Below are 24,373 nucleotides of genomic sequence, written 5' to 3' on the forward strand. Positions count from 1 at the left end.
ATATAATTATCCTTGCAATGGTTATTTACTGACTTGATTACTTGCTAATTCCCAAATCTCTAATCAGTTATGCCAGTGATTCTCAAAACATGGTACCACAACTAGTGGTATGTGAGAATCACTGGATTAAATGTTCAAAATGTGAATAATAATATTGGTTTATTGAAAGCAACACATTTGCTATGTATAGGAATGTGGGCGGAAACCCACTCAGACACAGGGAGAACATGCAAGGTGGACGTGCTGACCAGTCTACCACCGTCCGACTTTTATTTATTATTTAGATGAGGTACAGTACTTGCAGTAAAAAGTTTGAGAACCACTGAAATGACCAATTATTTGATGACATAAATGAAAAAAAACAACACTTGGAGAAACCCCCCTGCCCCCGACTACGTTAATCCAATAATTCTAATATGACAGTAAATGATGTAAATGCTTTGTGAGACAGATTAAATGACAAAACGTCCACTACCATCTCACACCTCATGACAGTGACAACTATGGCCCAAGGCCATAGTTTGCCACACCCTGCCCAAGATGACCCATTAAATCAAGGGTGGGCAAACCTTTGTGCTCAAGGGCCACATTTGATCTCTTAAAAGGACACATGGGACACGTCATTTGTAGATGGCCTAAAAGTAAAAATATACACTAAATGTATACAGTATGTACATTTTTTTAAATTTTCCAAATATTTATTGCTGCTTAGAAGTCTACTGCCCCTGGAAAAAAAAAAGCTCATCATCTGTGGCAGACAGGTTTTATGGTTATTGAAACTTTGACTTTTAAAACCGTGGTAAACTCTCAAATTGGTAATCGGCCCATGCCTATCGTCTGCATGTGTTGCTGCACCATTTGTGTTAAACGATTTATTACCGAGAGAGTTAACTTATAACTACCACAACATCAATGCTACTTTTGTAAGCCCATCATTGGTGTTTTGTATCACGTGTTAGCATTAAGCTAGCGGTCTTTCATTCAGTTATGTCGTTTGGTTAAATGCACAATATGACATTCTCGTTGCTTTAAATTTAAACTTCAACTGGGAATGGAAAGCAAGACGCTGTCTTCCTTTTTTTTTTTTTTTTTTACATTTTGCTGTCATTAGTCAAATTTGCTCACAACTCAGAAAAAAAGCAGAGCAACTTACCATCTCCAAGTAAGTTGGGTCTCTTGGAAGTCGAGTTATCACTGTAAAACAGTGCAAATAGTAAATGCACTTTGTAAAGCCAGTTTATTTCCCTACAACCAAACATCAATTTTTCTATCCCAGTTCCCTTCACTAGGGTCACGAAAAGCCATAGAAATCAAGAAATGTCACAGATGGGGGAAACCTCCCACTAGGATGTCCAGGCTGTAATGGCTGCAGTGTGCAAAACATTTAACACATACATGGTGCTGTACAATGTTAACTCTGACATCATGAGAGTCCATTTAATTAAATGAAGCACTGCAGGAAGATGCTTTCAAGGAAGTGGTTCCTCCTTTGCCCCGTTGGATGATGTCAACTTCTCCAAAGCCATGCCCCTGGTGAGGTGGCCAACCACAGATCTTGCCAACCCGGTCGGTCGGTGCAGAATCAGTAAAGCAAAAGCATTGGGATCAGTCACCATCACCTAGCAATGGGGGTGGGTCAGAGATAGGAGAAGTGGCAATAACACAGTTCTAGGTGTGTAGTTTTACAAAAAGCAAGAGTATAAACAAAGTCTTCAGTCGAGATTTAAACATTTCTACTGACATAACAGCTCGAATTTCTGCAGGTATGAGTATTCTAGAGTAGTGGAGCCAAAACAGAGAACACTGTACAATGTGCAGACTTCACCTGCATGTTGCAATTAAGGTTTTGGGATGGAACATACGGTACCACCAAGTCAGCAAGATATGAACCCGCGGATTTGCATATTCAGAGTTTTACATTTCAAGTAGATACACAGTTTTGTCTTTGTTTTCTGTTTTGTATTGTCAAATGGAGCGGGAGACAGTTCAAGTTGTCCTGTATTGGGGTAATCCGATGAAACTTGCCTGTCCTCATCAGTATTTCTGAACATTCTCTTTTATCAAGTGTTTGTACACACGTGTGCTTTTTTAAAAATGTAAAACAGGAAAAAAATGGTGATGTTTGGGCAACTGGAATGGATTAATATTAGTATTTTACTACACATTAAGGGGTGAAACATATTTGATATTCAAGCAAACAGAATTGTGAGCGTGCACGTTATCTTGTAAGTCAAGGTATCAATCTATTGTAATACTGTAAAACAATCTTAAGACATTTTATGAAGGGGTTCCTCCATCTGCAGTTGACCAATTTAACACTACCAGTCACTAAAAGTTCATATGGGGACTAGGGTAAAAATTGCGATACATTATTTCATATATTGATAATATGTGGAAATTAGAAATTGGAAGTCAACCAGCATAACGAAATGGAAATTGGAGGTTCCACTATGTCATATTTATGTGACACATAAACATCCTAATGATCGGCATTATGATGAAGCAGCTGACTTGTTTGTCGCTTTCCTCTGATTCTCTGGTGCATTCAAAACCTCTTTGCGTCACTGCTGTTTGTGTTTACACTGGCTGGCTCAGCGGGACGGGAAGGCACAGAGACAGAAGGAAGCTTGTGACCTCGAGAGAGTGTGGGGAGACGCGTGACCCTCCAGGAGTACCACCTCACAGCGGTGGTGAATTACGAGCCCTGCCATCAGCACCAGTCTGAGCAAGGCACACAAAATGACACGCAATATCTGCCGTGATTAAGTCAGCAGGGAGTTTGCTCCAAATGTCAACATTGGCCAAACAGCCATTGGGTGAATGTGAAAGTGAACGTGCTGCCAGATGTACTGTACTAAGTGCAAGAAATACAGTCACTCACTAATCAAACAATTACCGGTAGGTAAAAAACAGTTCGACAGGTGCTATGAAATCATGTACCGTCTACTTTTCTTAGTCCTCAGTTCAGCTTCTTCCTTGACAATTGTGCCATGATTTTGTGGTTCAATAAAAAAAATGATGCAGTGCAGCATCAGCATACAGTATTGCATATTGAGCCTCAAAACCTGACCCAGTCACCATTTTTTCATTGTCCTGCGTTGGTAGGTGCACACTGTTCAATCCCTTGGCATGAGTGTGAGAGTCGCCAGCTGTAATTTATTCGCCGTAATCCACTTCGGTCATGTGCGGCTATGTTGTACGGTGTGCAGCAGGCCTTGGAAGGAAAGAGAGTACCGTACGAAAACATTGATTTTCATGAACATACAGCTTCACCGCTCAAACATAAAAGGGACCCATGCACATCCGTTCATATGGGACAGAAGCAGCAATGCTTTGAGAAAATTCCATCTTTGTGCTCCATGGAAACAGCTTCTTTATCCCCCTCCACCCCTTACGGTCGTCTTCTTCTTTTTCTTCCGCTGATCGAACACAAATGTTGTGTGCTAATCCAGTGTTGATAGAATTTGGCACACTTTCTTTGGATCACAGCAAGATGCTCAACTTCCATTCTGCTCTCCCCCAAGGAACCTCCCGAGCCCAAGAAAGCATCTGACACTGGGTCGCGCCACGGCTACTTGGAGGGAGGGGGTGAAGAGTTTCTCTTGTGTTGTCCAAAAAAAAGAGAGAAGAAAATCATCGTCTTGCGAGTCAACACTTGGACACACACCCACACACCCACACACCTGCACAAACGTATACACACACGCACACACACACACACACACACACACACACACACACACACACACACACACACACACACACACACACACACACACACACACACACACACAGGAGATTAGTATGGAAGCTCATTGAAAACAGTTGTTTTTAAATGTTGCATTCACCTAATGACCCCCTGTAAAGGACACTATACTATAAAACAATGATGTCAAAGGGAAGCACTTTTTTTGGACAGTGCTCAGAAGTGTGCCTTCATTAAAAGACATGCCGAAGCTGTAGTCGACAATTTAGAAAAAGAAAAAAAAAAGGAACATGAAAGGATAATACATGGATGGCATGTCGCCGCCTCACCCTGGCATTTATAATCATAAACAAAAGCTTTTCGTTTTCCAATTTAAATTCCTCATTATACTGTGACTTTTGTCAAATGCATTTTCATTGAAAAAATAAAAAATATAAGAAGCAGGATAATTGATTCGATTTACATGCTTCTGATATAAATGTGCTTCTTAGCCAGTTAGTTAAAAAAAAGAGTTCCTGAGGCATGTTATTAGCATCATAGAAAGCAAAGCAACATATCAAACGGATTTTTTCCCCCCTCTTCTCCACTGATAAAATAATTGGCTTTCAATTCGCGCCTTTGAAAGAAACTTCTGTGAGGGCAACTGAAAGAAAAACGGTGCAATAGACTTCACAGGCCGAGAGTGTAAGATGGACATCAATGATGACTGTATTAACCCATGGCTAAATCCCATCACACAAATGTCACTGTATCCGTTATGAAACCATGACATTTAGATCCAAGGTCTCCATTGTGGTTCTTTTTAAACAGGTGAGATGGTGTTTGTCCATTTTGCTTTGCATCTGTCACACAAGTTGCACTGGAAGCACCGCAGAGGTTCCAGACCAGAGCGGAATGCATTTTACCATCAAAGACAACACAGATCCACCTACAATGAAATAGCAGTACTCACAATTCTAGACTAGCTTTAGCACTGTAAACAGGCTGGCTAACATCGACATGCTACAGCTGCTGCGTTGGTAGTCTGAGTGATTCGTAACGCCATGTTATACCTCAATGTGTGTGTGCCTACTATGACTGTGTCTGTACAGCAAATGATTGGCACCTTGACATTTACGCCTTATGCCTTAATGCTGATGTCCAAAATGTTACACAGCTTCCCGTGTTTTTTTTTCTCTCAACATTATTTGGAGACTACTCCTTTTTTGGGGAATAATTGTTCCCAAAAATGACAGAAAATGCATCAATTTATTCCTTGAAGTTAGATGGACTAAGAAAAAATAAATACTGGTGCATGATTTGATAGCACCCGTGTAAATGCTCTTGACATAGTTATTTAACTTGTATTATTTAGTCTGTATTGTTTTATTTAATAGTTAACGATTGAAGTCATTCCATCCGAGACTTTGGCAAGTTATTAATTTTTTGCAGTGAGATATGATTCACTTGAAAATACATTTAAACAGAGGGTTAAATATAGACGGGCACTAAATCAGAATGGTTCCCTTCAGCCAAGTGACCAATTCCCATACACTATCCAAACACCACACACACAGCAGCTGTAGTACATCCTTCTTGATCATGGCTATTAGCGCAATGTACCGAAACAAGCTCGATGTGACACGACCCGACGACTCACCAGTGTCGTGTGATGAGGACGTCTACATTTAAGGATGGGACAGTGTGTCACAGCGGCCTCATATAACTAGTGCAACACCTATGAGCCACTTGGCCCAGCGTCACGAAATGTTTAATTATTGCCTCTTTCCATTAGCTTGACTTATCTCGACCGCAGCCTCAGGCGGAAGTTTGTTGCAGGGGCATCGGGAGGCGGTGCATGAGTGTCAGGGACCCAGAATGGCTGGGTGAGGTATTTCAGCGCTCCATCACCAGCTCTCGTTCTCCTTCCCAGACGAGAAACTAGAAATGATATCATGACACGTTTTCACGCTCTTCGGCTGAGTGATGTTTTACCGACTCATTTGCTATGATACCTTGTTACGGCTCCAGCTGTGAATCAGTGACGTGTCATGGGCTAGAAACTCGCCTCCTGCTGGGCCTGGCCAATGACCTGGAAGGCAATAGGGGATGCCAGCGCCTGCAGCATGTGCTGCACTGACAAAGCAGCAGGGCACCGTCAAAAACCCTCCCGTACAAACTTTGGAGATCACTCTGCTTTTATCAGATGAGTAGGCAGCACTCTTGACTTATACTTCCCGATATAAGGTTTACTGATTCCCTTCACGAGTCGGCGATGGTGCTTGATGCCAGGCGAAACCACATGCGCAAGAGGGGGAGTAAGTAGCATGGAGGAAGATCTGGGGTAGAAGGATACAGATGACAAGTGGCAGGGTCACTGCGCAGGTTAAGCAACAATTCAGTTGAGTCTCAAGCAAGAGCAGTGCGCTTGGGAAAGACCAGCGCACCGCCAAGCGAGCATACAATACAGATTAAACTTTGGGTGCTGGTGCTACTTGTCTTCTCGGGGTGTTCAGTCAATTTAAAAGGACTTGTTTTGGCAAAAATTCTTCCACTTAAGGCCAGGGATGGATAAGGGGTGGGCTGGCTTTTCTTGCTATCACACTCCTCACTGCAGTTCCTTGCTTGGTATTTTTGGTTTAAGTTCTGTGCCACAGTCATCTTCAGAGCAAGACTATTTGTCTGCTCTCCATGTCATATAGTGTGATGATTTTCCATCGACTAGTGTGTCCTGTTCAAACCAATACGGTGTCGGAATGGTCCAAAATATGATGATCTCATACAACCCCAATCAAATCAATCCTGGCGCAATTCATTCAGATTGTTTTTTGTATTGTATGTGTTTAAGCGAGGAAAAAAAAAATCAAGGAGTAGAAAGTAGACATTTCCATGGAAATGTGTAGGCGTAAAAAGTAGACTGAAAAATAAACACTCTCGTGAAGCATTGATATCCGAAATTTCTACTTGAGTAGCATTAGGGAGTATTTTTACTTCATTACTTGAAATCTTTGATTCTAGATCGGATTTGCTGGAAAATATACGAATTGTGGTCGATAAGTTCAATAGCTATCTGATTTACATGATTTCACCTGGTCTGATTTCAGTAGGACTAACTGTTTACCGGTATCTATTAACTTTCAGTCAGAGTAAACAAATCCCATAAGTAACAAATAGATAGATAGATAGATAGATAGATAGATAGATAGATGGATCGAATGTAATTGTTATTTTTTTTCAAGAGGTGGAATCTCCCGCTTTTTCATTCGTCTACTGGAATTCGTCAAAGGCTGTCGAGACTTTCCAGCTGAGAGACTTCATACAATCCCAGCCCTTGATGACTTCTACATTACTGGAATGATGCGGCAAGGAATGATGGGGCTGAGAGTGTCAGGAGGCATTAGCCCCCACGGCCCGAAGCTGGTGGACAGAACCAGTCTGCACCCACTGACCCAGCCCACCACAAAACTGCTGACCCAGCAATCATGCCCAAAACAGAAAGAGATGAGAAGGAGAGTGACATATTTAGGTAGAAAAGCAAGACACATGTGAATATTCACTTTGAGGGAAATGTTCAGGGAGAATACTGATGTGTCCCCCCCCCCACCCCCCCTACAATCCCCAAATCACAGGAAACACTTTTAAAGTTAATTTTCCTGTTCAGTTCACCCTCTCACTTCATTTCACTGAATTAATGAGCAGGTCCAACCAGACTCCAAAATATTACCACTTTTGGTTATCCCCCATTTTGTTGATGGATAGCTTTCTTCTTTAAAGTATGAGGATCACTTTTAAAATAAGATATCCTTTATTTGTCCCACACTGGGGAAATTTACAGTCTACAGCAGTAAGATTGTGGCTAGAAAGAAGAAAGAAGAAAAACAAAGTGTTTGCATTCACAAAATAAATGTTAGCAAAATATCAGCATAGAAAGCATTTAATGAGCCCATTTTAGTACCAGAATCAATTAGTACCTATGGGCTGTGGACACAGGGTCACTCCAGGACAAACATGATGCAATGCAACTGTCAGACACTCTGTGAGCCCAGACCACACCTTATTGAAGGTGAAGCCTTCAATGGTCTCGTTAATGCTTCAGGCAACATCATAACGAATGCAGCATCACTGGAATTCAAAATGTGTAGCTTTCAGTAAATAATTAAAGAGTAGTCTGCTGCTGCATAACTTGTTCAATCCAGCTGTTTCACCAAATGACACAATTTTATTCATAATTCATAATAGTTACGAGCCTTTCTCCCTTGAGGTGCGCCACCGACACCATGAACATGATAAAATCCCAGTTTGCTGAACACATTGCTGCCGCTGTGAAAAGTGGTCACAAGTGACTAGTTAGCGGCGGTGTTGCAGCATGCGGGACATGAGCGCTAAATGTCATTCAAGTAATATAAGCAAATGCTATGAATAAGAAAAGTCACAAGGGCGAAGAAAATTACGAGTGAAATAAACGCTCCCTACACTTGATTAGTGTAGTACACTGTACAGATTGCCACAGATACCCAATGAACAAACAGCAGGGCCTATGTATTAGTTATATCTCTTCAAAACAATTATGAAGGTTGAATGGTGCAAAAGGCCCCAGATCTGCAGACAACAAAGCTACAATTAATTTGTTCTACTACTGATTGTCGCAGTTATATACGCCATATTCACCTTGATAGTAGAGTTACATCACTATTATGGGTGGGTATAGTTAAGATTTTATTGTTGCTGGCACGGCCCGGTGGTCCAGTGGTTTGCATGTTCTCCCCGGGCCTGCGTGGGTTTTCTCCGGGTACTCCGGTTTCCTCCCACATTCCAAAATCATACATGGCAAGTTGATTGAACACTCTAAATTTTAGTCCCGAGGTGTGAGTGTGACAATGGGTGACAAAGAGTAGACTACATTTTAGACTTGTAAACAAACAGGTCTAAGTGTTGGCGCAGGTGGTGTGACTTAATTCTGGTGTACAGTATTCAATCGAGGCGCAGGCACAGGATCGGTGCTCCACGGTCGTGTGGTGGATGCCATTTTATTTCATTCATAATTAGGACAACTGCTTGGGATAATCCATCTGAATCATTTTAGAAATCACTGAATTGATCAAAATATGATGATTATTATCTTAAAAATATTTTAATAAAACCCCCCCTAACCGCACGGCACAACTATGGGGAGGATTTGACACCCGGATACATGATTGGGATGCAAAACGATCTCTGCCCACGTCACATGCACGGCTAACTAAATCATCTGCAGGGAGATCTTGCAGTTTACCTGCCAAAACTCACTTTGTAAATGGCAATCTCATGCATGGACCCCAGCAAGTAAATTTCTACTTCTGCAATGTCAAACAGTGAGTGCGCTTCGACCGCCCTGATTTTAAAGGGAATTGGAACAGTCAGGCAGGCTGCTAACCAATCATCCAATGTCCTGAAAGTAAGAGTATCACTTCTTCTGGACAAAACATTTTACTCAAAAGAAAATGTTAACCTAGGCTGCAGCACTCCACAGACAAGGGTGTGCCTCTCCCGCTTAATTCCCCCACAAACAACTTTTGCCCCTCAGAGAGCCAGCCTGTAAGAAATAAATATGTTGGCACTTTTTCTTTATCAATACTCGTCCACCCTGGGCAGACGAAAGCTGTCAACAGAACATTTGTTTCCCATTTTTCACCACCAAAGGCACTTGAAGTTGAAGGGCGACAGGGGTTGTTTGGTCGAGACAAGGTGTTAAAACAACAATTTCAACCTTTGGTGAAGTCTGAAACATTAACAGAAGGGGGGTTGTGCTTGGACATTCGTACCCCGTCCAGTACATACTGTAGCAGCTGCCAACCCTAAAGCCCACTCATTACTTAACATTTGACTGAGTGAAAAACACCAGCGAATGTCAAGTGAACTGTAAGACGAGTGATGTCAGAGGTGCGTGATCTGACCCACGCATGGAAATAAGCTGTTGCCACAAACCCCCCTCCTCTCTACATCCAGCCTACCGTAAATAGATCAAAGCACATCTGTTTGGCTACGCGGCAGCCACACATCTCTAATTGCAAACTGGACCTTAATGGCTCTGAGCGAGCCGTCGGACACTGAGCGGTTTGGACACGGGTGATGCTGAAGCATATGAGCGGCGTGTTAGCGTTGGTAATCGCAGGACAGAGAATTCTCCGAAGCTAAGGTGGCGGGTGTCGTCTCTCCAACGGACTGAAATAGATATCACAACTTCAGCACAAAGGATGGCGTGTCCTGAGGGGTCGGTGCTGACCCCACAGCTGGGATTGTGAGGGAGTGGTTGGGGATCAAAGGAAGACCAAAATTGACATTGTTTGTTTCTAAAGTGGCATTCACTCTAAACACTTGAGGGAATGAGTTTAGCAGCATTTAATCCCGAATGTCCTGTTCAAGTCATTTAAGAGAGAGAGAGAAAAGAAAGAGAACCCAAAGGTGTCAAATTGGGTCCGGCAGAGTCCAAGTTGGTCTCGACTGGATGGATAAGCACCGCGAGTGACAGGAGAAGCCTCAAGTTGGCCGCTTGTCACAGTGTGACACTGATTCAGCCTAATGAGCGTTGCGCTGTCACCGTACATCTGCCTCGCACTCACTTGTAGAATTTGGCAGAGTCCGAAAAAAACCTGCTGCTAGATGTTGGAACTCGAGAGGGCCAACACCTTGCTGAGCCTGGCACAGTTTGCCCGAAAACGTCAGACATGCCAACTTAAACTACACATTCAAAAGATAGATGCACACAAACAAGCGTTAGTCATGCCTTTGCATTTATCCAGAGTGTCAAGAAATGACCGGTTCCCCACAGTTGTTCATTGGTATTTCCCCAAATGTACTTGCATCAAAACATGCAATAGTGCTTCTTTTGCCTTTGCAAAAGAGAAATAGTCCAGTTTTGGAATTTTTGACACCTCAGTATGAACAAGTGGCTTATTACATAATTCATCATCAAACATTACCTCCGCAAAGTCTAAATATGGGGTTATTTTGCGATCATGAACCAATGGGGAAAAAAATGTAAATGACGACTAAGCCACTGTGCTATAGCCATTTACGATAAACATTTTGTCATTGTCCAATGAAAAGTACCTCCACATTATTTAGGATTTCTCTCTGTTTTTATCATGCTGTTTGAAGTGTTGTAGCTATGTTTTCATTTAACAAGCATTACCTTGACCATCAGAAACATCCGCGGCACCTGTGTGTATCACTTACTGTGTGTACACCACACCTCACCACACATTCACTTTGCTTCACACTAAACAAGGAGGAGGTATTTCTTTGCTGTTAGTTTTAATAGACCAAATACCATTGACCTCGGGTATTGAACATAAAATTTTGAGCAGATGATTGGAAGCCTGACTGATGCATACAGAAAATTTTTGCTTCGTCTTTAATTAGTATAGGAAAAAGTAATTTGTCGGAAAATGTATGTTTTCATTAGAATCGCAAATGTTTTGGAAACATGAATTATTACCCATTGTAGTGTCTAATTCATTGTTGTAAGTCGGTTTAAACATGTTAAAAATAACACAGACAACATACAGTGATGGCTGTGATAGAGGTCGATTTACAGCATATCATCAACAATAGCTGTGTGGAGCAACACATACAAGATTCTGATTCTGTCAAAATATTTTGCTTATTTCTCAGACGAATACTTTTCTTGTATCATTTATCTTTCTTTCCAATGTGGCTACGTGTAGCCTCGTCCCAGAACTAACGATTCTAATCGTAACAGGACTTACATTCACGTTAACATTAAAGGGGGTACTATAAAGCTGTGACTGAATGGTGAAATTATTGTCAGCAGTGCTTTAATGAGCACAACTTGCTCAAATGCATGACAGGTACATTAACCATCCTCCAATGAGTTACGATAACAATTGTCACGTTCTTTTGGAGCCCACGGTTTAGTCAAAGAAAGGCTACCGGCGCGATGCTAGTCTCATGCTGATGCAAGGCGACAACAAGAAAATGAGCTAGACTGTACGTCCTACAAGGTGATAACAACGATCCGCTCGTTGTGTCTGTGATGTGACGTGAGCGGCACGGCGTCGGCGGCGGGTCCACCCATCTGTTTTACACCGACTCGAGAAATTCCTCATGGGCATCCTCGTGGAAAACAGCACAAAGGTTTACCAAACATCATTGTGGCGGTGGCACCAATTATTCTTAATCAAATCAAACGGTCTCAGCCCAGTCCTAGAAACACACTGATCACTCCAATGACAGCAACTGTCAGTCTGCCTCCCACCAAAGAGAAGAAGCTGTTGGAATAATTAGTCCATGCCCTGTGAATGCAACAATAATACAACAGCCCAGATGACATCCAAAATATGCACGTCGCCTTTAGATGACCCGAAAAGTTGCCACAGCTAGGCCTGCGTAAGGAGCGGAAAATCTGGAAGTCACAAATCGATATTGGCTTTGAGCAAGATCACGTATTTCAAGTTACCGTATTTTCCGCACTAAAAGGCTCACTCGATTATGAGGTGCACCTTCGATGAATGGGCTATTTTGAATTTTTTTTCATATATTGGACGCACTGGATTATGAGACGCAATCTACAATGCATCCACTAGATGGAGCTACACTCCTTCCGTTTGACTGGGGAGGCGTTCATGACCGCCTCCAAAAAACGTAAATGAACGTTCAAACCCCCCCCCCCCCGGCATTTCATTGACTGTAGCGCCAACAGAATGATCAGATGTCAGTAAAATGTAGGAGACTGGTCTGTCTCAGAAGTATTTGTTATTTATTCCTTTGTGTTGTGTATTCACAAACGAGGAAATCACAAAATAAATTCTGTAGGGGGGCTATAGAATTTATTTTGTGATTTCCTGGCCTTATTTTCTGTTTTGATGCACTATTTTCAATTTTCGTAGTTTCATTAAAGTAATCGTTAATTTAGGTTTTTCTGAGGCGGTCATGAACACCTCTCGAGTCGAACGGAAGAAGAGAAGGCACGGAGACGGTGAAAACCATTTATAAAGTGTGTGTTTTAAAAAAACAACATCACAGCTCTCCTTTTTTCGGAGCTGCAACAAAAACTTTTTTTTTTTAATAAAGCAGCGACACAGTTCACTGAACTAACAGCAAGTTATAACATTGTATTGTATGTCTCCAGCAAGGAGCCATTTTGGGGTCGACATATTACCGTAATGACCATACACAAGGCGCAGCTGAGTTTTAGGCGCGCTGTGAGCTTTTAAGAAAATGGAAGACGTTTTGGTGCGCCTTATAGTGTGGAAAATTCGGTACAAGCAAATTAGGTTGGCCTCTCAAAACATGATTGAATAATAGTACTGTATATAAGAAAATAATGACTACCAATGATGTTGGCTACGTACATGGGATGGGCCTTTGACGAAATTTTAGCCATCCACCATGGGGGAACATTTTTTTTCAATATTACGTGGATAGAAGGATCTATGTAGATGAACTGAATGTTCAGGTCAGGATCATCTCAAGAGGAAGAGAGCAGGTGTCCAATAGCGTGGCTTAATGTTGTTGAAAATGTACCTGTATGTCATTTACAGCATTATTTTAGATTTAGGTCGCCATAACTGAGGGAATCCTGTAAGTTTCACTTAGTAATATGCTTACGGCGAGTGAGGAAAGTACGCTAGTACAAAAGCCATGCAAAAGCAAGAATAAGGTCGCAGCAAATTACTGGAACATCCCAGCTCAGGTCACTTATCTAATATTGAAGGGGCCTAAACTAACACACAGGTGGTTAGTCAAAATGAAATAAAAACAAGCACATTATTCTAGACAACCCGTCAATGGCCTTAACTGAAGTCATCACTGAACAGCAGTCAGAGCCAACCAACTTTGCATTGTGTTTCTCTGGCTTCCACATCACAAAACAGGCCAGGCCTGCAATTTAAAGCAAACAAAAAATATTTAACAACAGTGTAGAACGTGATAGTAAGCTCAAGTGGACACCAATATTACCTGCACCTCACTGAAGGCGGACTATACCCTGAACTGGTCGCCAGTCAGTCACAGGGCACGGTATAATATACAGAAAGTTTAAATATATAAATAAATAATAAAATAATTGCTACTTACTACTTTGTGGATTTTGTCTATTGTGAGGACGGCCTGGAATATTACCTGTACTACCGTGATATCACTAGCTGCTGCTCCAGATAGCCTTTGCTGGTTGCAGAGAAGTCGTTTTAATCATAACTACCATGTGAGTCATGCCCACTCGATAAAACTGTTCGTAATGAAAAGACCAGAGAAAAAAAACAAAAAAAACCCCAAACCCATTTCAAGTTACTTTTTGTAAAGAAAAACATGTTTTTGTTTTTATGAACCAAAACTGAATCCAAAGCGCATTGACACAGTATAAGAACGAACCGTCCACCTTCGGAGGTATCAAAGTCGTAAAACAGGTGGGATGATATCTGTGTCAATGAATTCTGCAATGACAGGACAGGGAACAAAACGTTTAACACATGAGATTCACTTTTCTCATTATACTGCAGTTGAAGACAGTCGTCGCTGTCTGACAGGTATTTTATACATCCAGCATATTAGCATAAAATGTCAGCTAATTATTGCAGGAAGCCACGTTACTGTACGACTGCTATATCATCCTATCCTGCACTGGGTTCTCTGTATAAAGCACTCTTTTGTTATGGCACTGAGGTAACAATGTGGCAAGATCTCTTTGGTAAAATGGTAGAATACCGCCAGATTTTATTGACACCAGCACAATCAACAGAATTATTTTCAGAGTCCAAAAGTGGAGGTTGTACCCCAAAACCTCTTCCTGTTTCAGTAAATTGTTGCTGAAAAGACCTTGACTTAATCCCCTCAAACCTAATAGGTGCTCTGCTGGAGCTGACCCATGAACTGGAACGAGGCAAGTGCAATCACTGGATATAACAAGCACAGATGGGCAGGTTACCCTATTTTGCCGGTCCGTACTCCGTCCTCGATCAGCGAGCGGGGTACCATTCCGTCATTGTCCCTCTGTCCTTATTCATATAATAAGCGTCCTGCGTCCCCGTTCGCCCTCATACTTTTATTTTGCTTCAGGTCACCACATACCTAACTTGGTTAGGGACGATTAAATTAAAGGGATGGACAAAAACCCACTTCTGTCTTTGCTTATTCTGTCCTTTAAAAAAGAAAACATCTCGTCCTCCATGCCAAAAATGGGCGTCCATCTTAGACTGACGGATGGACCGTTGGGCCCATCTCTGAGAACATGATCTTAGTTTCGTGGTGACAAAACACGTTCAATAAATAAATAAATAATTACCGGTAAATATAATATTGGAGGGCTTTTAAAAAAAACAAACAAAAAAATATATTATTCGGTGAAAACTGTATTATGTACACTATACAAAAGCTGTACTGTATGTCCAAACTGTGACACAACTCACTATGAATGGAGAAGTCCACTGACAAAATAATGCAAAGTTGCGTAGAAATGAAGCCGACAAGCAAAGTGTGAACAGGGTGTCTACACGGGAGTGTGGTGGTGGTGGTACAGATGTCGGAGTGGGGGTGTGGAGGGTGTTGGGTATACGGGAGAGGGGGTGCTGGTGTGGTGATGATGAGACGAGACACGAGCCACATGAGGCCCCCGTGACAATGTGCCCTGCAGTATGTCCAGCAGTCTACTTTTGCACTGCGCGCGCGCACACACACACACACACACACACACACACACACACACACACACACACTTATGCAATCACATGCTTTCAAAATAAAAAATAGTAATGCTAAAAATTTGAATGCAGCACTATATCCAATTTTTTTCTTTACACTTTTTTTCTCTTTTATATTTTTGTGAAATTTCCATATAGACTAGAGGAATAAATATAGTCTATCTCGTCTGTGTACCAATGTGCAATTCCTTGGTTTTGCCTACCCTCTAGTGGTATGATGTTTAATTGCACTTTTCTGGTCCTATCATACGGTACCATAAAAGTAAATATTTGTATTAAACATAAAGGTGAATACAAATTTCATTTTGGTTCAGAAATTACAGTGTGTACATTCAGTAGAGTGCAAGCCATCCTGTCATCAATTGTCTCTCGTGTGAGTGAGCTGGAACCTACCAAAGGTGACTCGGGGACGAAAAAACGGGGCACACCCACTACAGTTACTTTAATTGATAAATAGACACACAATCAAATGCAGAGTGCATATAGACAAACACTTAGGGTCATGCTTTTGGACAATTTAGCCTTCAGTGCGAGTATTTATTTATTTTTGAAAGAAATAATGAATACATCTTGTTCAAATGAGTTCATGTGTTGTGGTTCGCCAGTCACGTTACTTTGCCAAGATGGTTGTTTGTTGGAATTAATCAAATGATTGACAGTTTGTGAAGCGTTTCAGAATTAGTTAGGTTATTTCTTGTTATTGTGCATTCTTGTCTGGTCGTGTCAGTAAGCAGGCTACACTTGTTTTTTTTTTTCAAATTAGAAGCTTCAAATTAGCTTATTTTAGTTGGACATGGTTTTAAATAGGCTATTTTGTTGGCTCGAGTTTGTAAGTCGTTGGCTTGTTTGATCAAGATACGTTCGTTAGTTGGTTGGTTTGCTATATTTGGTTCGTTGTCGTTATTTTTCCATCTTGTTTGTTCCGGTTAATAATATGGTCATCTGATAATTCAGTAAGCTATTTAATTCAAATGTTTTGTTTTTTTTTGGAAATAATTTATTTGTAGTTAGTAACTTTCAAGTAAATTTTCCAGTTTGCTTGTTGAACTTAGTACCGGTAAATTGGTTAGATTGTTCGTTCAAATGAGTTACTTCAAGTGAGATGGTTGCCTCTTGTGCTTGTTTGAGTAAGCTGCTTCATTTGTTTGAATTGGCTGTCTTGATTTATTTGCTTAGCCTGTTTATTTAAGTGGACGACATGCCATCTATTGCAGCATTAGCCACCATTTATAGAAATATTATACATGGAAGGATCAATCCTAGAATGCAGATCATTTTACAGCACTCCTTTGTGGAATCCTTAACTTGTGCAAAATTCTTCTCACATAAAAAATAAAATAATAATAATAATTTTATAAACAGAGTGACATTGTTTTAAAATGGCAACAGAGAGGGTTGCATCACATGCGATGTACCGGTACTTTGGAAGTAAAGGAAAAAAAAACACCCAAAACATCCCAAATCTGGCAAGGCAGCGTTTGCGGAACCATGCTGGCGTCGCACACATGTTGCGGTCACCGCAAGTCAATTCCAGTTTGGGTCAGCAGCACAAACTGGCCCACCTCCACCATGAGGGTGTCTTTAAAACGATACTCCCTCCGGGGAGGTGTTCTGTCTGTGGCCACAGTTCCACCATTGACTCTTATTGTAGAATTATCTTCAAATCACCCTCCTGACCTCATCCCATCCCTGGAAGACCACCCCTGCCTTCGCCAACAGAGAAAGGTCACATTTCTGAAAAGTGACGTCCATTCTAGTTCCACGCTGGGTCGTCACTTTCAATTTCCTAAGACCTTTTATGTGACACACTCATCAACCTCAAAAGACAACCGCACAGACCCCCCCACCCCCACACGCCACAAGATGATTCACATAACTTGATTACTCAGTGTATTAACTTTCTGTTAATCGTACCGAATTGCAATAACATTTTACAGAAAGTTTCAGTCTGTTCATAAAATGAAGGAGTGTAAATGGATACGCAAAGTGCAGCAAGTGACATATTGCATGACACCATGCCCTCAATGCGACCTAAGTAAAGTCGGGCGATAACCGCACCTGACTGCTGACAATGCGTGTGACCTTTTGCCGATCCGGAAGCCATCTATTTCGATTACAGCAGCCGCGACAGCGGTGGACGTGATACTACATCACACCTACCTTTCATGGTCTCTTTACTCATTCAATCTTTAGTAGAGTGATCACATTGGCTAGCTCAGGGAGGTCTTGCTTGTTTGTTTGTCAGCAGGGGAATGAAAAAAAGTACAGAAACCAGAGGGGCAAATTTTAATTGACCTCAGCTGGCCTTGGTGGAGGAGTCGTGTTATGGAAACTTAGTGAAGTAAATCTCACCCGATGACTGTTTTTTCGGTCCAAAACCAGGATATTGTTTAAACAGATGGTTTGTTTCATTGGTTAGTTAATTTGTTTGAGTAGAGTTGGCAAAATCATTTGTTCCACTGAGTTACTTGACTGGTTTTTCAAGGTTGTAAGGTAAACAGCCATTTGTTTGGTTTACTTGTTTAGTTAATTTGTTTGAGTTTGGTTTTTGGCTGGTTTGTAGGCTGAAGTTAGTAAATTGCTAGTTAGTTAATTAGTTGCTAAGCTTGTTTATTGATGTTAGTTGGCCTTTGTTTGTTTGAGGTAGTTAGTTGGCTTATTTGTTTGTTTGAGCTACTGTATTTGTTTGCATAGTTGGTGAATTCTTCTGGTTAGTTACTTGGCTAGTTGTTTTTTTTCCCCCAAAGTAAAGTGGTTACTTTGTGTTCGTTAGCTAGAGCCGCTCAATTAGCTAATCAGAGTGTACATAGCTTCATTTTTTTTCTACTTTAAGTGTTCGATAGTGAACCAAAAATGGCATCTTCTTCTGTTCACCATTTTATCGGATGTTGAGAGAGCATTGGAAAAGAGAGTTTCACTCAACAATTCAAATATATGTCACAGCTGGTGAATGTGATTTTTTTGCAACTGAAACTCAGCGCACAGTCAGCACATCAGGTTATATATAGTTGATGAAGCACGTAGCATTAAGCTGGAGCATTAGCGCTTTTCTTCAGTCACCTTTCTTTTCTAGGATTCATCCGTCGTTGACCTAGCGGGGGTCAAATAGCTCAGTATTTTCGTTTCGTTTGTTTATTGAACATAAAACATATACAGTAATAATTTGACAGAAAGTAAGGTAAGTAAAATAGTAAAAAGGAAAGGGAAATCAGTCATCATTCAACACAGTTATTATGTTCAAGGGAGTGGGAAGAAGTAAAGAACTTATCTAGTCCTACCCCGTGTTATGTGTTAATATCTAATAAATCATTTTTATATCAATCAGCAAAGAAAGAAAGTAAGAAGAAAGAAGTCTCCATTAAGGCTTTACCCTTAACCGTGATATTTTTACAACTTTTGGTTTGTATCGGGATTTTATACATACACACCCTGGCACTCTCGTGTCAATTTTCTCTTGTATTCAGAATGGATATTTCCATACCTTTCTCTATTTATCAACTTAGTTCTGATTTATCATTATATTTAATGTTTAGAATTTATCATTTTAACTCTGATTGATGTAGGTTGTTTGTACTATTTTTTTGAATTTGTTTTTGAACTCAGTAAATCACATATGCACTTAATGTGATGGATATTTTGAGCAACACCAAAAAATGTTTATAATCTTCAAATGTATAATTTAAAAAAACCAAAATGAACTTTAAATACAAAGTAATTGAAAATGAACTACTTGCTTACCGGTATTTATTTTATTCATTTATTTTTCCCAAGTTATAGAGGGCCACATCAGACGGATGAAAGAACCACATGGGGCGTAGAGCCGTAGCTTTCAGACTCCTTTTTAGAGACAAAGGAACATTTGACAATCAAGCAATTCTTTTGTCATTGTGCCACAAAAAGGACCTAATGGAAACAAAAGAGTGCACTGAACTGAGGATGTTCAATTCTTTGCTCAAAGGCACCTCAAACAGCATTCAGGCGCAGTGAACTGGTTCCTTTCCAAGCATCGCTAAATTTTGCTGAAATGCAGCTGGGTTCAGCTGTACCAGACTACCACAGAGTGATCTGAACGTGCATCTGTATCTTTTGAATCTTTCTCCGAAGTCTAACGCTGAGTTCTATGTGTACGTGTCGGAAGAAAATCATGGTACGCCACAGGGTAGATGAAAGCTCTGAAAAAGAAAAAAAAACGGGTGTGTTCCATCCATCACCTCTAGATAAATGTGTGAACCCGAAAGTTAACCTCTCACAAGCACCTCTCGCATGTGCCACACTGCGTGCATGCACTGGCACAATTTGAAATACTACAACTCCTGGTCCTATGTTGTATTAATGCTGTGTCAGAGCCACAATGGCGTGTTTGTGTTGGTTAGTTGGTCAGTTTGTTTATTTGTTTTTTTGAGGAATTGATCTTGAGGATGTTTGCGTTTTTTTTTTTAAATGTTCATTTTATGGAGTTATGAGCATGTTGGTAAACTCATTTGTTTTAGTTTGTGTTTAATTGTTACTGTAAGTGGTTTCACAGCGGAATTACTTGTCGATTCCAATTAGCTTGATGGTGGTGATTTTTTTTAATTTTGAAATTTATCTCTCCAGTTTGTAAATGAAGTTATCTTGTTTGATTGCATTTAGTATTCAGCACTTATTATTATATATATTTTTATTATATTTAGTACAGCACTTTTTATGCAGCCATGGCTGTTTGAAAGTGCTCTATAAATACAGTTGAGTTGAGTAGTATTCGTTTGACTCAGTTCATTAGTTTATTGGTTGGACTTGTTTTTGCTTGAAATATTTGTTCTCTTTAGTTTGTTAGCCCCTCCATGAGCCCTCACCGTATTGTGGTGGAGGAGTTTGTGTGTCCAAAATGATCCTATGAGCTAAGTTGTTTGTGGCCGCAACCCACGAACCCGTTGGTGGACATCAAGCTGAAGAAGGGAGTCCTATTGGGCCTTTTTGGCGTTCAGGACTTCAGATAATGGGTACAGGCTGGTCAAGTGTAACGCAGCTTCACCGGTCATCAAGGCAAAAACTCGGGCGTAGGAGGAGGTCCATAAGGCCATGGAGAACGGCTTCTGGACGGACTTGGAGGACATTCTGGTCCATCACCCAGTCTCTCGGGAAACAGTGCACCATCAACACGGCATCATCGTCAGCTGGGGAATGACTTCGGCGAACTCAGAAGCCTCCCAAATAGAAGTCTAGCGCTACTCAGGATAGTCCTGAGGCGCCTCGGGTGACTTAACAACAACAACCATCAACACTGTGTATAGTGGGGCAGTTGAAGTATCTCGGGGTCTTGTTCACGAGTGAGGGAAGAATGGAAGAGCATGATGAAGTGGCTGGGGACAGGGAAGTCTGGGCTTCTCTCCTAAAGCTAGTGATCCCGTGGCCCTACCCCATATAAGCAGAAGTAAATTGATGAATGGATGGATAGTTCTTAGCCTCATTTGAATTAGTTCTGAGTTTGTTAGGCAGCCTTTTGTGTTTGAATTTGTGTTGTTCATCAATTGCTTCGGTTGTTTGATTTAGAGTTATCATTGTGGTCGTGCCACTAGATAGTTGTGACTGATGTTGTGGCCCACAAAATTACAACATTCCATAAAATGTATACGGTTCCTAATTTAGATTAATCTAAAAAAATAAAGCCTCTTACATTGAAAACAAACACACATAAATAATGACGCAACATGCTAAAACTATCTTGCAATGCAAAGCAGTGAATGAGTCTGTATTCGCAATGCACGGCACATCAAAAAGCCTTGTTGGTTGTGCGCGTGATATGAAAAAGCAGAGGTGGGAACTGAGAGCACGGATGTATTTCCAAGTATTACAGCTCTTTATGCCGTGACTGGAAGAGCACACAGCACGACAAGCAGTCAATCATCGCTTCAGTCTCAATCTTAATGCATTGTTAACTTTGTTACCTGATCCTCTATAGTGCCATGGCTGATAACAACAACACCAACCGGAGCAGTTGCGACGTGCTAGTTGATCAGCGAGCCGCCGTGGTCCTCTTCCCCATCTTCTACTCTCTGGTCTTCATTTTCAGCGTGTGCGGCAACGCTTTGGTCCTGGCGGTGATCTGCCAGAGACAGCAGAAGTTTAACTCCACCGCTGTATACCTGCTCAACCTGGCTTTGTCGGACGCCCTATTCACGCTGACACTGCCGGGAAGGATCTTTTACTACATCCGACGCTTTGACTGGCCCTTTGGTGACCTCCTCTGCAGGATGAGCACACTCCTGTTCTTTGCCAACACATACGCAGGTAAACAAGACGGACAAGGCTATTGACTATTGATACACACATTCTAATCAATTGTACTCCTAAGCCACAATGGACACCGATTTTCTCCGAGCAAAACGACTAGAAACTAAATTCCACCCCTTCCGTTGTCTTCCGTCAAGCACTGTTTGTAGCAAGCTGCACAAGTGTATGTGTAGGCACGCTGACTTTCCATTATTTCACCAATAACCCTAAACCACAGTTTAGTGGTGAAATGTGACTATTTTAAACCATGCATCAAGCCATCACAATATAAACATAACAAGAAAAGAACATTTCTCTCTCTGGGGGAATGGAAACAAACTTTTAGGGCATAGATCACATTTGAGATCATTCATTCATTCATTTTCCGATCCGCCTTATCCTCACAAGGGTCGCGGGGGTGCTGGAGCCTATCCCAGCCGTCTTTGGGCAGTAGGCGGGGGACACCCTGAAATGGTTGCCAGCCAATCGCAGGGCACACAGAGACGAACAACCATTCGCGCTCACAATCACACCTCGGGACAATTTTGAGTGTTCAATCAGCGTGCCATGGATGTTTTTGGAATGTGGGAGGAAACCGGAGTACCCGAAGAAAACCCACGCAGCTCGGGGAGAAAATGCAAACTCCACACAGGGAGGCCGGAGCTGGAATTGAACCCGGTACCTCTGCACTGTGAGGTCGATGCGCTAACCACTAGACCACTGGCCCAACCTATCTGATATCATTTGATAATGATTGTTTTGCCCCTCACTTGGGAACATCACAGCCATCATTTTAAATTTGTAGTAAAATGTCCAATTAATTTTAACCATGGGGACAGTGGATCTTCTTAACATAAAGGCTTCTCAATTTGTAATATTTGGATATTGTTCACAATTTTGGGAAGAAAAATTTACAATTCGAAATGTAAGGAAGAGGTGGGATAATCCTTTTAACCTTATGGGGTGGAAAGTCTGACACCGTACAATGTTTGCAAAAATGATGCCTTTAACGACACAAGAAAAAAATTCGGTCCCACAAACAATCTCAAATTGAGCTGAAAAGTTTAGGAAAATTCTGCCCCAAACATCGCACAACCCTCGTGATTTGGAGCAGTCATCCTTCAAAATGTAACCGGTACTTTTAACTTTTTACTAGTGAAAATAAATCTGTATTTTCAGATAATTCGGCTATTTCTTCATAAAATTTTAATTTCCAGGGTCTACGACATCCTCCTTAATTCCTTTTCTCACCCAGTTAGTGTTGGAATTTGTTTTCAACCCAGAATTACTTTTCCCCCCAGGTATTGGCTTCATGACCTGCATCAGTCTGGATCGCTATGTGGCCGTGGTGCACCCTCAGCGGTTGCGCAGTCTGCGGCAGGTCAAGATGGTCCGCCGGGTCTGTTGCTTGGTTTGGGCTCTGGTGTCGGCTCAGGTCGCTCCTCTGCTGTTTCGCAGCATGCTACAGTATCACAAGGGCAGACGGAACTGCATGGAGTACTTCAACCTCGGTAGCTCCCAGTGGATGCCGCACTTCCTGCTCCTGGCCTGCGTCGTCTCTTTCTGCTGCCCGCTCGCTGTCATCCTGGCCTCCTACGCCAGCGTCCACCTGAAGCTGCGGGCGGCAACCAAGCGGAACTCAGTGTCGAGAAGGAACCAACGGGCCAACGGCATTATCCTCCTCATCCTCCTTACCTTCATCTTGTGCTTCAGCCCGTACCACCTCAACGTGATGCAGTTCATGTGCCGAAGAATGCACCGTGAGGTCTCGTGTGAAGAGCTGAGGGGCTTCAAGATGTCCTCACAGGTAGGACATCACTTGAGTGACTGTCTTCTTAATAATATTTAGTTCAATAATATACAGTGAACCTACATTTTGGTCGATGAATTCCAAAACCACCCTCTATAGCACAGGTGTCAAAGTCAAGGATCGGGGGCTTGATCTGGCCTGCCACAACATTTTATGTAGTCCACAGAAGCAAATCAAACATGTCAACTTCCATGATGCGTGCTAAAATCTGTACCAAAATTTCAAATCCTCATTTGTAATAAATAAGAAAGACATTGTAAGCATTGTTTTGTTACCAAACCCCTCGACAAACATTTCTTTTTTTTTTTTTTTTAGAGAATAGCTGAAGTCAGCCGCCACAGAAATGTTGGTGAATTTGTGAATTGAAAATAGGCAGTGAGTCACTGCACATGATAATGTTGTATAAGACAAAGTATCAAGACATTGACTGGATCTGACAGTGCAGTGTCCAATGCAAAATCGCCACTACATATAGTCATATTGATATTCTTGTTCCAGATTACAGTCTGGCTCATGAATTTCAACTGCTGCTTGGACCCGGTCATCTACTTCTTTGCCATTAAGACGTACAAGAAGCAAATGTTGAGCCTCATGGGCCACCTGTGGGCTTCCTCCAACGCCACCTCATCCACGACAGCTGAGAACAGCAGCAGCAACAGCTGAGAAATCAACACAGCGTAATCCATCAAACAAACAACATTTAATTTCTATACTGTAGCTTGGCTGCACCCCAATGTTTGATTAACTCATATTTTTAGTGTCTTCTTTGTTATGTATAGATTGCAGTACTTTGTGGTTCAAGAGATCTTGAGTGCACTTGTGACGAAATTAAATACAATTCAAACAAATCTGTCACCCTCCTTACCTGTTTCAGCTTCATCAGAAGGGCAAAACACTTCTCAGTAAGAGGCGTTCCTGTGAGCGTGGGAG

The 24,373-nt window shown here is 41.6% G+C and overlaps 1 protein-coding gene and 1 long non-coding RNA gene across 3 annotated transcripts; one reads left to right on the forward strand and one right to left on the reverse strand.

The window, feature by feature from the left end:
- Window positions 1-24: 24 nt before the first annotated feature.
- Window positions 25-24,373, reverse strand: LOC147197968 (uncharacterized). Of its 2 annotated transcripts, XR_015102338.1 has the most exons (7): window positions 24,309-24,373; window positions 23,329-24,102; window positions 22,951-23,248; window positions 21,309-21,466; window positions 5,701-6,024; window positions 2,941-5,626; window positions 25-2,721 (listed from the first exon to the last, which is right to left on the reverse strand). It is a non-coding gene; the product is annotated as an uncharacterized LOC147197968 (long non-coding RNA). The 2 variants fall into 2 exon arrangements; XR_015102337.1 differs by having other exon boundaries at window positions 25-5,626.
- On the forward strand, window positions 21,327-24,346 carry LOC147197969 (G protein-coupled receptor 183). Its single transcript, XM_086124366.1, has 3 exons — window positions 21,327-21,651; window positions 22,935-23,440; window positions 23,942-24,346. The coding sequence occupies exons 1-3, from the start codon at window positions 21,327-21,329 to the stop codon at window positions 24,104-24,106; spliced, it is 996 nt and encodes a 331-aa protein (XP_085980492.1). The 3' UTR covers window positions 24,107-24,346.

Source organism: Hippocampus guttulatus, chromosome 11, assembly GCF_054856545.1.
Source record: "Hippocampus guttulatus isolate MCC_2025c chromosome 11, RoL_Hgut_1.0, whole genome shotgun sequence".
Lineage (NCBI taxonomy): Eukaryota > Metazoa > Chordata > Actinopteri > Syngnathiformes > Syngnathidae > Hippocampus > Hippocampus guttulatus.